General features: G+C 56.4%; 5 protein-coding genes across 5 annotated transcripts; 3 read left to right on the forward strand and 2 right to left on the reverse strand.

The window, feature by feature from the left end:
- The first annotated feature begins 160 nt into the window (after positions 1 to 160).
- N657DRAFT_599168 (terpene synthase) lies at positions 161 to 2,818 on the forward strand. Its single transcript, XM_062790055.1, has 3 exons — positions 161 to 553; positions 617 to 2,329; positions 2,428 to 2,818. The coding sequence occupies exons 1-3, from the start codon at positions 284 to 286 to the stop codon at positions 2,716 to 2,718; spliced, it is 2,274 nt and encodes a 757-aa protein (XP_062646004.1). The 5' UTR covers positions 161 to 283; the 3' UTR covers positions 2,719 to 2,818.
- Positions 2,809 to 7,569, reverse strand: N657DRAFT_664846 (TIP120-domain-containing protein). Its single transcript, XM_062795262.1, has 4 exons — positions 7,155 to 7,569; positions 4,111 to 7,099; positions 3,717 to 4,055; positions 2,809 to 3,655 (listed from the first exon to the last, which is right to left on the reverse strand). The coding sequence occupies exons 1-4, from the start codon at positions 7,391 to 7,393 to the stop codon at positions 3,164 to 3,166; spliced, it is 4,059 nt and encodes a 1,352-aa protein (XP_062646005.1). The 5' UTR covers positions 7,394 to 7,569; the 3' UTR covers positions 2,809 to 3,163.
- A 572-nt stretch (positions 7,570 to 8,141) lies between these two features.
- Positions 8,142 to 8,811, forward strand: N657DRAFT_682035 (uncharacterized protein; the record flags this gene model as incomplete). The annotated part of the gene is made up of 3 exons (XM_062796449.1): positions 8,142 to 8,287; positions 8,382 to 8,691; positions 8,752 to 8,811. The coding sequence occupies 3 exons, from the start codon at positions 8,142 to 8,144 to the stop codon at positions 8,809 to 8,811; spliced, it is 516 nt and encodes a 171-aa protein (XP_062646006.1).
- A 715-nt stretch (positions 8,812 to 9,526) lies between these two features.
- Positions 9,527 to 10,567, forward strand: N657DRAFT_576179 (porphobilinogen deaminase; the record flags this gene model as incomplete). The annotated part of the gene is made up of 1 exon (XM_062789157.1): positions 9,527 to 10,567. The coding sequence occupies one exon, from the start codon at positions 9,527 to 9,529 to the stop codon at positions 10,565 to 10,567; it is 1,041 nt and encodes a 346-aa protein (XP_062646007.1).
- N657DRAFT_646918 (uncharacterized protein) lies at positions 10,540 to 11,566 on the reverse strand. Its single transcript, XM_062793210.1, has 2 exons — positions 11,386 to 11,566; positions 10,540 to 11,317 (listed from the first exon to the last, which is right to left on the reverse strand). Exons 1-2 carry the CDS (start codon positions 11,498 to 11,500, stop codon positions 10,911 to 10,913), a joined length of 522 nt encoding a protein of 173 aa, XP_062646008.1. The 5' UTR covers positions 11,501 to 11,566; the 3' UTR covers positions 10,540 to 10,910.
- Between the last annotated feature and the right edge of the window lie 778 nt (positions 11,567 to 12,344).

A 12,344-nucleotide genomic window follows, 5' to 3' on the forward strand; every position in this document is an offset into this window, starting at 1 on the left:
TTTGCCAGGCCAGAGTGGAGTTGACGGAATTGCGGGGAGCTCGGAGTTGTTCATTTGCAGGCGTCCCGCGGACCCCCTACAGGGCCCAGGGGCATCATTCTGCATGCATGTGACAGATCGGCCGGGACAATTTGAGCGTGGGGCAGCCTGAGTCGCGTTATGATTGGCGAATTCAGCGGACGGGAAGACTTGTCGAATAAATAAAACGCAGGACGGGGCGAACTCTTAGCAGCTCTGTTTCCCCTACCGATTGTCGTCTCATCAGCGGGGCGGAATTACCAAGATGGTGCGACGAAAAATCAACAACGCAGCGGCGGACGACGCAGAGCCGCTGCTGAAGAAGGGCGCGACCCGGAAGCGATTCAGCAACGCCGGCGATCTGGACCACGATGCCAAACGACAGCGGCCCGAGCTGAAAGAGAGGACCGACTACTCCCGCTGGCGCATGCGGGACGATCACGGCAGACATACATGGCACTACCTCGAGGATGACGAGCAGGCTAAGGAGTGGCCCCAGACCTACGCCGACAAGTACTATCTTGGCCTGCCCCTGGTGAGTGCCTCGGGCGACAAAGTGTCTTGCCTGTCCTAGCAGCTGGCTGATTTGTGTGTGCAGGATCTGCCCCAGCTCCCCAAGCCCAAGGAACCCCTTGATGCCGTCCGAAACGGTCTCGAATTCTTCATGAAGCTTCAACTTCCGAGCGGCCACTGGGGATGCGAGTATGGCGGTCCCATGTTTCTCCTGCCCTGCGTCGTCCTCGCCTGGTACGTGACCAAGACGCCGATCCCCTGGTATTACGCCACCGAAATCAAGAACTACCTGTTTGCCCGAGCCCACCCCGAAGACGGCGGATGGGGTCTGCATATCGAGGGTGAGACATCTGTGTTTGGAACGGTGCTCAACTACACCGTCTTGCGACTGGTGGGTGTCGACGCCGACCACCCTAAGATGGTCAAGGCCCGCGCTACCCTACACCAGCTCGGCGGTGCAACACACGCCCCGCACTGGGCAAAGTGGTGGCTTGCTGTGTTGGGAGTCGCGAACTGGGACATTGTCAACCCTGTGCCACCCGAGCTGTGGCTTCTGCCAGATTGTGTTCCCTTCGCACCCTGGAGATGGTGGATCCACATTCGGCAGGTCTTCCTCCCCATGAGCTACCTCTGGTCCAGGCGCTGGCAAGCCGAAGAGACCGACGTTTTACGCTCCCTCCGCAAAGAGCTCTTCGTCGAGGACTGGGACAAGATCAATTGGGCCGCCCACCGCAACACCATTCATCCAAGGGACAACTACCACCCCAAGACATGGCTGCTCAACCTAATCAACTGGTTCCTTGTCAATGTTTGGAAGCCCATCTTCAGAACACAGGCCCTGGCTGACAAGGCCGAGACTTGGGCAATGAGGCTCATCGAGATGGAGAACGAAAACACGGATCACGCGGATCTGGCCACCGTGTCTGGCCCCATGAACCTCGTTTGTCTGTACGCTCGGGACGGCCCCGACTCGTATGCTGTGCGCCGGCACAGAGAGAGGTCCCATGAATTTCTCTGGGTCAAGAACGAAGGCCTGCTTGCCAACGGCACCAACGGAGTGCAGTGTTGGGACACGGCGTTCGCCATCCAAGCCGTGATGGATGCAGGTCTGACCGAGGATTCACGATACAGGGCCATGCTGCTCAAAGCCCTCGAATTTCTCGACGAGCAGCAGATCCGTGAAAACGTGAAGGACCAAGGGAAGTGCTACCGCCAGACACGCAAGGGCGGCTGGGCCTTCAGCAACAAGGACCAAGGCTACGTCGTCAGCGACTGCGTCTCGGAAGCCCTCAAAGCCGTCATCATTCTGCAGAAGACGCCCGGGTTCCCCACGCTGATCGACGACCAACGCATCTTTGACGCTATCGACACCCTCCTGACCTATCAAAACCCCAGCGGCAGCTGCTCCTCCTACGAACCGCCCCGCGCCGGCCCCTGGATGGAGATGCTCAACGCAGCCGAAGTCTTTGGCCGCATCATGGTCGAGTATGAGTACCCGGAGTGCACCACCGCCGTCGTCACGGCCTTGTCGCTCTTCCACAAGCACTGGCCGCGTTACCGCGGCAAGGAGATCGAGCGCTTCATCGTCCGCGCCGTGGCGTGGATCAAGACCGCCCAGCGGCCGCACGGGGGTTGGTACGGCAGCTGGGGCATCTGCTTTACCTACGCCACCATGTTCGCGCTCGAGAGCCTGTCCAGCACCGGTGAGACGTACGCAAACAGCTTCCACGCCAAGCGCGGGTGCGAATTCCTCCTTTCGAAGCAGCGCGCCGACGGCGGTTGGTCGGAGCATTACAAGGTGAGCGAAGCCTCCTTTCACCAAACCCCTCTCTAACCCCCACGCCCTGCTCCTCCTCGCTGGAAGAATGTGCCAGAACTGAAATCGTGAAAAATCAGGCCTGCGAAACCGGCGAATATGTCGAGCACCCAACCGGCTCCCAAGTCGTCATGACCGCCTGGGCGCTCATCGGCCTCATGAAGGCCAACTACCCGGACAAGGAGCCCATCAAGAGGGGCATCAGGTTGCTCATGAAGCGCCAGCAGCCCAACGGCGAGTGGCTGCAGGAGGCCATCGAGGGCGTCTTCAACAAGAGCTGCATGATTTCGTACCCTAACTACAAGTTCATTTTCCCCATGAAGGCGCTGGGCATGTTCGCAAGACGGTATCCTGATGAGAGGGTTGCCTAGGGGGAAACGAAAAAAAGACAAGGTATGCATCTCTGAATGTACACAGATTAGATTAGAAGGCGCCTTTGGACAGGAGCGTCAGCACCAGTTAATGCTTAATCAATAATTCCATAATCACTGCAGTGTTCACGAGGAAGCTAGGTTTTAACTTCAAGTTTTGCTGTCAATTTCATATGCTGCACTGTTCCGCTGTAGCACGCATAATAAACCCGTATCCCGTGATGTCTTGCACCCATAAGCCCAAGCTCTGCTCAGTCCGAAAACCATTCGAGAACTCGGCCTGTCTCCGCAGGAACTTGGGTGCATGGTTCATTACTCTCCTCCGTCCAGTCTCTTAGAGCTCATCGTCCGTAGACGAAGAAGACTCTGATGAGGACCACGAAAAGTCAGGAGAGGGAGGGGGACGACAGTCAGGGCGGAGATAGAAGCCCAGGGACATTTCCTTCTAGGCCGAGACGTCATCGAGACCAGCAGTCTTGCTCTCGTCCCGGATGGTCTTGAGTTGGCTTGCGAAGTCCCTGTTGACCCACTCCCAGTAACTGGTCCACACCGGGTTCGAACCAGCAGCACCGCCGGCGGCCGCCCCCGCGCCGGCACCACCCGTCGTGTTCAAGGCAGCCTTGTTGAGCTTGTCTCCCAGGAGCAGCGTAAGGCGCAGAACCGACTTGTTGGCCTCCTCTTGCTTCTCGATCTCCTGTTTGACGGCGTTGTCCTTGAGCTTGTGAGATAGAGTCTTCCGGAAGCCCTCCGCAATTGAGTCGAGCCGACGGATCGTCTCATCAGGGTCGAGGTAAACCAATTTCGACACCATCAGATTGCAGAGAGCGCGGATGTCGTTGTCGTCAGTGAGGCCAGCGACAATGCGTTCATAGAGCTCGATAATGCTCACGTGGGATAGAGCAGTCTCCATAAGCGCATACAAAGTTTCATAGGCCGCCTGGACCACAACGTCTGTCAGGGAACCCCTTCCAACACAGTAAGGAGTGGCGTCGACATACCTTTCGCACTTCCAGGCCATCGTCAATGATGTGCTTGAACGGACCCATTTGAACCTCACGAATGAGTTCCGGCTTGACGACCGTCTCGTTCATGACGAAGGGCATCAGCTGATTGAGATGGCTCAGAATCAATTCGGGCTTGTTTTGCGCCGCTGAAGTCAGTGTCGACATGGCATGGCGGCGGATTTCCATGTCCGAATCACTGAGCGAAGTCTTGAGCATATCGACAAGAGAGTTCTTGAGGACAACATCAAACGCCTCGTTGTCATCTGGGAGAGTATAACGGAGGGCTTGAACTGCAATGGCCCTCAGCAGTGGCGAGTCGTTTCTAATCAGGGCCTATTCCTCCGTTAGCGGGACAATAGAGTCGAAACCTGAAGGAAAGGGAGCCCACCTCAAGCTTGGGCATGAACGTATCCGGATCAATGATCACCATGCGGCCCACACACTCTGCGCAGACAGCCTTGTTGTCCTCAGCGGCACTGGCAGCAAGTATCTGCTCCCAGATGGAACCCGAGAACTGCCTGATGTCGGCGGAGGAGACCGCGACTTGTTGGAGAATCTCCTTGATAGACTGCAGAAGCAGGTACAGTTTTCCGCCCTTCTGCTGCATAGACTGCAGGATAACGGGCAGGTAAACCGAGACGTTGCCCGCTCCAGCTCGGCCAAGGGCAATAGCTGCCGAGACTGAGACTTTGTCATACTCGTCAGTGAACTGCTTCAAGAACAGCGTCGGCGGGATTGGGAAGCTGGTGCCGAGACGCAATCCGGCTTCGCCAATGACGGCCAGTGCCAGGCTGCTTCTGGCCTGGTCGTCAGGGTTGGCGCCAATCTCCTGAACAAAGCTGTCTAGGGTGACCCCCGAGGAATCTCCGCTGGCAACGAGGAGTGTGCCTATGACTTTGCCAACGATCGAAGGATCACCTCCTATGCCAACATCCTTCAAGAATGCGCCCATAAGTGGCCTGCCTTGTCCCTTCTGGCCTGCTTCAGTGACAAGAACTAGGAGGGAATCGAGGACAGTACCGATAACGGTTGTCTGCAGCAATTTGCACAGCGAGGCAATGAGTGACCCAGTAATGACGACGCTGGGCATCTCCTGGGTAAGGCGGGCAAGCACAAGAAGGCCAGGACCAAGTAGTTGGGCATCGTTGTTGTTGATGACGGGAATCAGCGCATCCACGACGCTTTGCACAGTCGTTTCGTCCAGGGTGCCTTTGGTAGCAGGCGACAGAGTGAGGTGCTTCAGTGCCATGACGCTTGACCCTCTCAGTGAGCGGTTTGACTTGCGCAACTGGGAGGCGAGCTCGACCATGACCTGGCGGGTCCATTGTGGCTCGAACTGAACACCATCCACTGACATGGCCGCAGCAGTGTCGACAGCCCGGACGGCAGCCAACCGAGTGGTCTCGTTCTTGAGTCTCTCCAACAGACAGGCAAGCGCTGCCTTACGCTTGGCGTCAGGCAAAAGGGTCGACCCTTCCTCGCCAGTTGTTCGAGCCAAAAGTGTACCCAGAGCATGGATGGCCTTTTGCCGAACTTCAGCGTCGGCATCATTGGCCGTTGCGCGATCAATAACCACCTCGTAGAGCTTCTGCAACTCGTCCTTGAACTTCTGTGCCGTCATACGGGACCGCGGCGGGGTGATGGCCTTAATCATCTCCTCGGCCGTCTGAATGGCCTCACCCGAAATCTTGTAAAATCGATCGTGTGCAACAGCAACGACGCCAGCGACAATCTTGGAAAGATGGGGTTGCAGCACCGCTGAAGAGTGGTGCTTGGCGATATTGCTGGTCAGGTGAAGCGCAGCGATCCTCAAGGTAGTTGCTGTTGCGGAAGCGCCGCCACCAGCAGATGAGAGTGAGGCCGATGTTGATGCAGCGCTCGAGGGCTTGATTGCTTCAATCACGGGAACGACGATCTGGTCAAAGAACGGATCGAGACCACCCCGTTGCACGCACACCATGTCATCAAGCAGCTTGATGCATGCTTGCTTCGTCGGAATGAGCTTTCCTTTAAGGAGCTTTGTGAGTGGCTTGATGATGGCTGGTGTGAGCTTGGCCAATTCGGCACGGGGGCCTGTGACCGGGGCCTTCTCCATGGTTGGTGAAGTGAGGCCGGTGCCAGCGAGTCGAGTAAGTGAGGAGGGCCCACCCACGCTGCTTTGACGCCGACGCTTACGGCTGGTGGGCGGCTGATTCGGGTAGTCGCTCTGGGTACTGTCGTCAGGGAATGGAGGTAGCATGCCCTCGCCAGTCTTGCGGACGAGCAGTGACATTGCCGACAGAACTTCAAGGCGTACATTTTCTTCGCGCTCGCCGAACCTCCTGACGAGAGCGGGAGCCACTGCGCGGTAGAGCATCCCATTGTCGAGAAGGTCGCCGCTGCTCCTAGTCGAGATGACGGTGTACAGTCCTTTCGCAGCGCAGCGCCGCACCTTCCAACTCGCATCATCGTCGTCATCAAAACCACCGGCGGCCTCGAACTCATCGTCTTCCTCAAATTCATCTTCCTCCTCTTCCTCGTTTTCCATTTCCTCATCGTCGTCCACCGCATAGTTGGGATCGAATTTCAGGTATCGGATGCAGGCTTCAATGGTTTCGTTGGTGAAGACACGCATCTGGGTCGGACACGAGGAGAGGAAGGCCTCCAAGGCAACGAGAGCGGCCTCTCGGACTTCATTGAACTCGAGGGTGGCCCCTCCGCTCTCGCTGATCTCGTCAAGTTGTGCTTGAAGCTCCTCCTCGCTCAGCACGCGGAGAACAAGGGGTGCCAGCTCGTTCAGATGGAGGCCGAATCGGTAAGGGATCGAGCGAGCCATGGAGCCCAGCACGGTGATGTAGAGTCGACGAGTGGCATCCTTCGGCTGGGGTTGGCTTAGTACCCCTGTGATGCGCTTGATAAAGGCTGCGAGAAGATCATCAGTGAGGTAGTGAGCCAGCATAGAGATGGCCACGACCGCCCTCTTCTTAACGACAGAGTTGCCCTTGTCCTTCTCCAAAATTGTGACCACGGCATTGTGCAGAGCTTCAATCTCGAAGGACTGCAGCATGGGCCCAAAGCACCGCACAACCTCGATAAGCACGTCGACCGAGTCGGAGTTTGGGTCCTCGGGATCCAGGAGACCCGGGAGGCTCTTGCCGGCAGAGCCCGTGCGGCCCAGAAAGCGGGGAATGAGGACCCTGCTGAGATTGGCGTAGGCCTCGTTAACCTCTTTGCTTGTTGGCACACCGGGTACTGGGCGGGGCAGGGCTTCGACCACGGCCCGGATGGCCATGGAGGGTATGGAATTGTCGACCGAGTTCTTCATCTTCAGGCTGCACAGTTTCTCCATCATCGGTGCGATCAATTGTGGTGTGACCTTCTTGACCAACGGGCCGAGACTGCAACCCAATGTTAGATAGAGCCTTGTGCGCAAGATCGCTCTGGGACCCTTACCATTTGATCGCCTGGTTCTGGACCTCGCCATTCTGGTCGTCCAAGGCGCGCACAACATGATCAACGGTTCGGGCAGCCGTGTTGTAGTCATGATTCAAAAAATCTGGCTTCGCGATGGTGAAGACGGTGAGGAGGTCGCTCAGTGCCATGAACCGGAAATCGGGGTCGGCATCGGTGATCTTGGTGAGAAGCTGGCTGACTGTTTGCGGGGTCGGGTTCGTCGGGATGGTGGTCGCCATGGTGACCGACGCAGGGAGCTGACCGAAACGTCAGAACTCTTTGGCGATCTAAAATCGTTGAGGATGCAAAGCTGTTGATGACTTCTCAATAAACTGGTCTACAGTGTAGTCAGCCAGACACATGCCCTCCACTCTCCTACCCGGGAACCAAGGATGTAGATGTTGGTGGGGCACAATCTTCCGCGGGTTTGGAGCAACAACTGGAAGCCGCCCGCAGGGCTGAAGTGAAGCTCCCGTTGCTGCCTGCCGGAACAAGGCCAAGAGGCAGGCAAATTTCTGGCACATAAAATCCACTTGCAATTGGCAAGGTGCGGATCCGTACTTTCGATACTATACACGAAATGTTACAGGGAATTACACGAAAAAGAAAGGACCTCTATGCTCTGCTTTGAAACAAAACTCCATGATATATTGTACCAAAGGTAGTAGCAAAGGTATAAAGACCTTTGTTTGCGTTGTCTCCCGGTCTTGAAACCTGGAACTACGTCTAGCAAGTGGTAAATATTATAAACCACTGTACAAGAAGAATGCAAGGACGAGAAACCAAAAGCTTTGGCCGCCCAATCACTGAAAAAAGATGCGTCTCTTAAATTGTCCCAAATGGCATACGTCACTCTTCGTCCATATCACGGACCTAGGACCGGACCGAGCGTTAGATATGTCTAAGTTTTAGGGTTGCCGTTTGCGGGGAGCAGACGCACATGAACTGTTGCACAACTCAAATCAGGTTTGTCAGGCGCATCTAAACATGCATGCAAGCAGAGTCTCGTCGTTGCGGCCGAATCTTCGGGCCGCCTTTCGCCAGCGTACCCCATGGCAATTCACCCAGTCCACGGGCCGGAGAGGCTACGAGACCCTCCAAGAGCGCATTGCCACTGGAAGCGACAGGCCATGGTAAGCTTGGATTGGAGTTGGTGGCATGCGTCTGCTTGGTTATGGATATTTGATCGTGACAGAGCTGACAACGTCCAATCTCCTTCTCTCCCAGGCAAATTGCCGCTCTGGCGGTCACGGTTCCGGGCGTCCTGTATTTGCGAAGCGGGGGTGTCCGTCCCGGACCTTCTCGGGGGGCGCCCGCTGGGGAAGAAAAAGTGGTCGAACAAGTGGCAGCACCCAGCCGAGAATCCGAGGCCGAATCAACGCCACAAGCCAAGTTCGAGGCGGCAGTTGAAAAGACTCGAAACTCCGATTCGGAGAGCGCAAGCAGCAGCGATTCTGAGGGCGCGACGACGCCATCCAGCGCCAGCTCAGACTCTGAGCAGGGCGAGGCCAGGCAACTGGGCGAGCCAACAGATAGTGTGAGTTGCGAAAACTCCGCCAAAGTCCGCCCCTTAGGAATACTGACACCATCTTCATAGTTGGCTGAGAAACCGATTGGCTTGCAGGCCTCTCAGCAAGAAGAACCGACTGAGAAGTAGGGATGTCGAGACATGCGGTCGACCTAACGTTCCTCGAGTCAGAAAAAACAAAACAGACGGGTCGCAAATCGCCTTCTCTTGGCCATCACGCAGAATACAGAAAACTGTTGACTTAGCCAGGTTCAGACGAAATGGTTCAGCTATTGCTGACAATTCAAACTTAGATACGGGAGTATTACACACCAATTCCGGGAGACGAAGGCTTCGTTTACTTAGAGACACTACGCCAGCAGGGAAATGGCCGAGATGGAGACATGGGAGGATGTTGACATCACCTGGTATCAAGTACAGTACCTGATATTTTTAAGGGTCTCCGTTGCAGCTCAAAAGCATCCCGTTGACATTATTTGATTTGACATTATTTGATTTGGAATCGCATGTCTTGTTGCCCAGTTCCAATCCATCGTTAGAGTCTTTCCTGATGAGGACAGACCTTAGGGCATCCGCTCCGATGCGTTACCCCGCCCCCGCACCCCACCGCTGGACCCCGACATTCTTCCCAGGGTAAATCAAACTCTGCCCCGCCAACCCGCCACCATCCCCGATAAACACAGGGCACTGGATCTGACCGACCGAGGTACCGACAGTCTGGAACTTCACTCGGGCTCCTTCCGTACAAACACCGTCCCCTCCTCTGCCCCTCGACCCAAACACTTCCCGCGCAGTAAGGCCATTCAACCCACGCCAATCAACAACAACCGAGCATCCCGCCACGATGAGCACCCAACCGAAGCCCGTCACCCTCAAAGTCGGCACGCGCCGCTCCGCGCTGGCCCTACGCCAAACCGAAGTGGTCATCGATGCCCTCAAGCGCGCCCACCCGCACGTCACCTTCGAGGTGCACTCTGTCTCTGTGATGGGCGACCGCGACAAGACGACCCCGCTGCCGGCGCTCGGCAAGGGCCTCTGGACGTCGGAGCTCGAGGCGCAGCTGGTCTCGCGCGAGCTCGACGTCATTGTGCACTCGCTCAAAGACATGCCGACCTCGCTCCCGCCGGGCTGCGTGCTGGCGTGCGTCACGGGCCGGGAGGACCGCAGGGACGTGGTGGTCTTCAGCAAACAGCACGAAGAGAACGGGCGGTACAAGACGCTCGCCGACCTGCCGGACGGGGCTGTGGTAGGGACGAGTAGCGTGCGCCGGGCGGCGCAGCTCAAGAGGAGGTACCCTGGGTTAGTGTTTCGGGATGTGAGGGGGAACATTGATACGAGGCTGAGGAAGTGTGACGAGGAGGGATATGATGCGATTATTCTGGCTGCGGCCGGGCTGCTGAGGTTGGACTTGGGGAAGCGAATTTCGCAGTACCTGGACTCGAGCAGTGAAGGGGGTGGGTTGCTGCATGCTGTGGGCCAGGGCGCGCTGGGGCTGGAGGTGCGGGAGGACGATGACCGGATGAAGGAGCTGTTGAAGGCCGTGGAGGATACGCCGACGATGATGGCGTGCTTTGCCGAGCGGGCTGTCATGCGCACGTTAGAGGGTGGGTGCAGCGTGCCGATCGGCGTGGAGACGGCGTGGGTGGAGGGGGAAACTGTTGGGGACAATAAGAAGAAGTTGAGGTTGCGGGCGGTGGTGGTGAGTCTGGATGGGACACAGGCTGTGGATGGTGAAGCGACAGAAGAGATCACCAGCCTGGCACAGGCTGAGAGCATGGGCAAAGAGTTGGCTCAGAAGCTTGCTGGAATGGGGGCGCAGCAAATATTAGACGACATCAACATGGGGCGGGCCTCAGGGGCGGCTCTCAAAGTTGGTGATGCGTAAAGCAATTGTGTAACAACATTGGCGATTTAGTTGAGCCATGACCTTTCCTGTAATGATTAGATATCTCTCCATGACCAGCTCCTAACTCTCGTCCGCTCCTAATGAGCTGCCGATGACAGCTCCGTCATCTACTGTTGCATTGACCGCCTGTTGAACGCCCCTTCGAACTCACGCGCGTAGAACCAAACGCCTGGTCGTCCCAGAAGCCTGTTATGGTACAGTCCTTTTAGGCCCATGTCTCTATCAGGTTGAACTGCCCCCAAAGAAATGATGCAACAGGTCTTCCCGTAATCCGCCGCCCTCCAAGACTCTCGAACAATCTACAGCTGCTAAGGGAAGTCCCTTAGTGCTCGCCTTCCTCGGCAGTGTACTCCTCATACGCCTTGGCGTCCAACAGCTGCTCAAAATCCTTCAGTCCCTCCTCAGTAATTTGGACCTTTGCGATCCAACCGCCGCCGTGTGAGTCGTCCTCGGCGACCTGGTTGATAGTACCGGGCTTCTCCTCCAACACCAGGTTGATCTGGGTGATCTTGCAAGAGATGGGGGCGTTGATGTCGGCGGCGCTCTTAACGGACTCGACGGCTCCAATGGCGTCGCCTGCCTGGACCTCCTTGCCCTCCTCGGGCAACTCGACATACACGATATCGCCCAGCTGCTTGGCGGCATACTCGCTGATGCCCAGGACGCCCGTCTTCATGTCGCCGGAGAGGTCAATCCACTCGTGCTCCTTGGTGTATTTCCTTACCGCATCTACCACCCGATTGCGGAACCGAAGTCAGCAGTGTTGCATCAAGCTTCTAGATTTGGGTGCTCCTTACTTGTAGCGGTCATGGAAAATGGACGGGCACCGATTGTGCGGGAAGCCGAGTTCCTGAGAACGGCAGAGTACGCCGTGGGCCGGACGACCCTCAAGCACCGCGCAATTGTAGCCATTGCAAGATACGGGGTTTGGTTGCTGGGAAGATTATAGCTTCGATGGCGCTTGAGGTAAAGTCGGGCGGTTGCACCAAGATAAAATCGAATGACGCCGCTGACTGTCGGATTGCGGCAGCAAATCGCGAATGAGCCGGCAATCGCCGGTCACTTGGCGGCCGGGCCAGTCAGAGCACGAGAGCAGGGCATAGCTGCCGCTGTCACCGCCGCTTTACATAAGCGAAAGCGATCTCATGGCTGCTCTGGCCCCGCAACCAAATGAACGGACAGGCACGCAGGATGACAACAGTTGCAACCCCACGCTCATAACAACAAACCGCTTACGACATGGCTACTACAGGCGGGAATTAATATATGCGAATGGAGTCAACAATTTTAGGTGTACAACGGTTATTGAGACGGAGCGGCTGCATGCTTACACAGGCCGGGTGCCCACGGATGCCGTACTGTGTATGGTTGTTTGTTGTCGTCTGTTTTCAACCAGATGGATCGATCTGCTGCATTGCATCGATACTCCACCTCTCGATTCACCCCCGCGGGTGCTTGATTCTTCGATTTTCGGAAGGCCGATCATTGAAAACGTATCGCGTCAACATTGAAAGTAACGCACCTACGGCACGGCACTGGCGCGTCCCATGATATGCTGCAGGCATTCGACCTGGAATTGTACGGATACAATCCAACCCGGGTTGTTCATTTGCGTGGCACATAGTGGGCACTAGATATGAAATGAGATAAAAGAAACCTGGAACTAAGGAATGTAGAAAACAAGCAAGAGAGAAAAAAAGGGAAAGTAAGAGGTGAGATTACCCCTACCGTGGCAGCAAGAGTAATACACTCGCAA

Source organism: Parathielavia appendiculata, assembly GCF_033297405.1.
Source record: "Parathielavia appendiculata strain CBS 731.68 unplaced genomic scaffold N657scaffold_9, whole genome shotgun sequence".
NCBI lineage: Eukaryota > Fungi > Ascomycota > Sordariomycetes > Sordariales > Chaetomiaceae > Parathielavia > Parathielavia appendiculata.

Coding starts and splice junctions, on each gene's coding strand:
- N657DRAFT_599168 (XM_062790055.1), top strand. CDS start 284: ATGGTGCGACGAAAAATCAACAACGCAGCGGCGGACGACGCAGAGCCG. Junction 554..616: donor ACTATCTTGGCCTGCCCCTG/GTGAGTGCCTCG, acceptor TTGTGTGTGCAG/GATCTGCCCCAGCTCCCCAA. Junction 2,330..2,427: donor GTTGGTCGGAGCATTACAAG/GTGAGCGAAGCC, acceptor GTGAAAAATCAG/GCCTGCGAAACCGGCGAATA.
- N657DRAFT_664846 (XM_062795262.1), bottom strand. CDS start 7,393: ATGGCGACCACCATCCCGACGAACCCGACCCCGCAAACAGTCAGCCAG. Junction 7,100..7,154: donor CAGAACCAGGCGATCAAATG/GTAAGGGTCCCA, acceptor ATTGGGTTGCAG/TCTCGGCCCGTTGGTCAAGA. Junction 3,656..3,716: donor ATGGCCTGGAAGTGCGAAAG/GTATGTCGACGC, acceptor GTTGTGGTCCAG/GCGGCCTATGAAACTTTGTA.
- N657DRAFT_646918 (XM_062793210.1), bottom strand. CDS start 11,500: ATGGCTACAATTGCGCGGTGCTTGAGGGTCGTCCGGCCCACGGCGTAC. Junction 11,318..11,385: donor ATTTTCCATGACCGCTACAA/GTAAGGAGCACC, acceptor ATCGGGTGGTAG/ATGCGGTAAGGAAATACACC.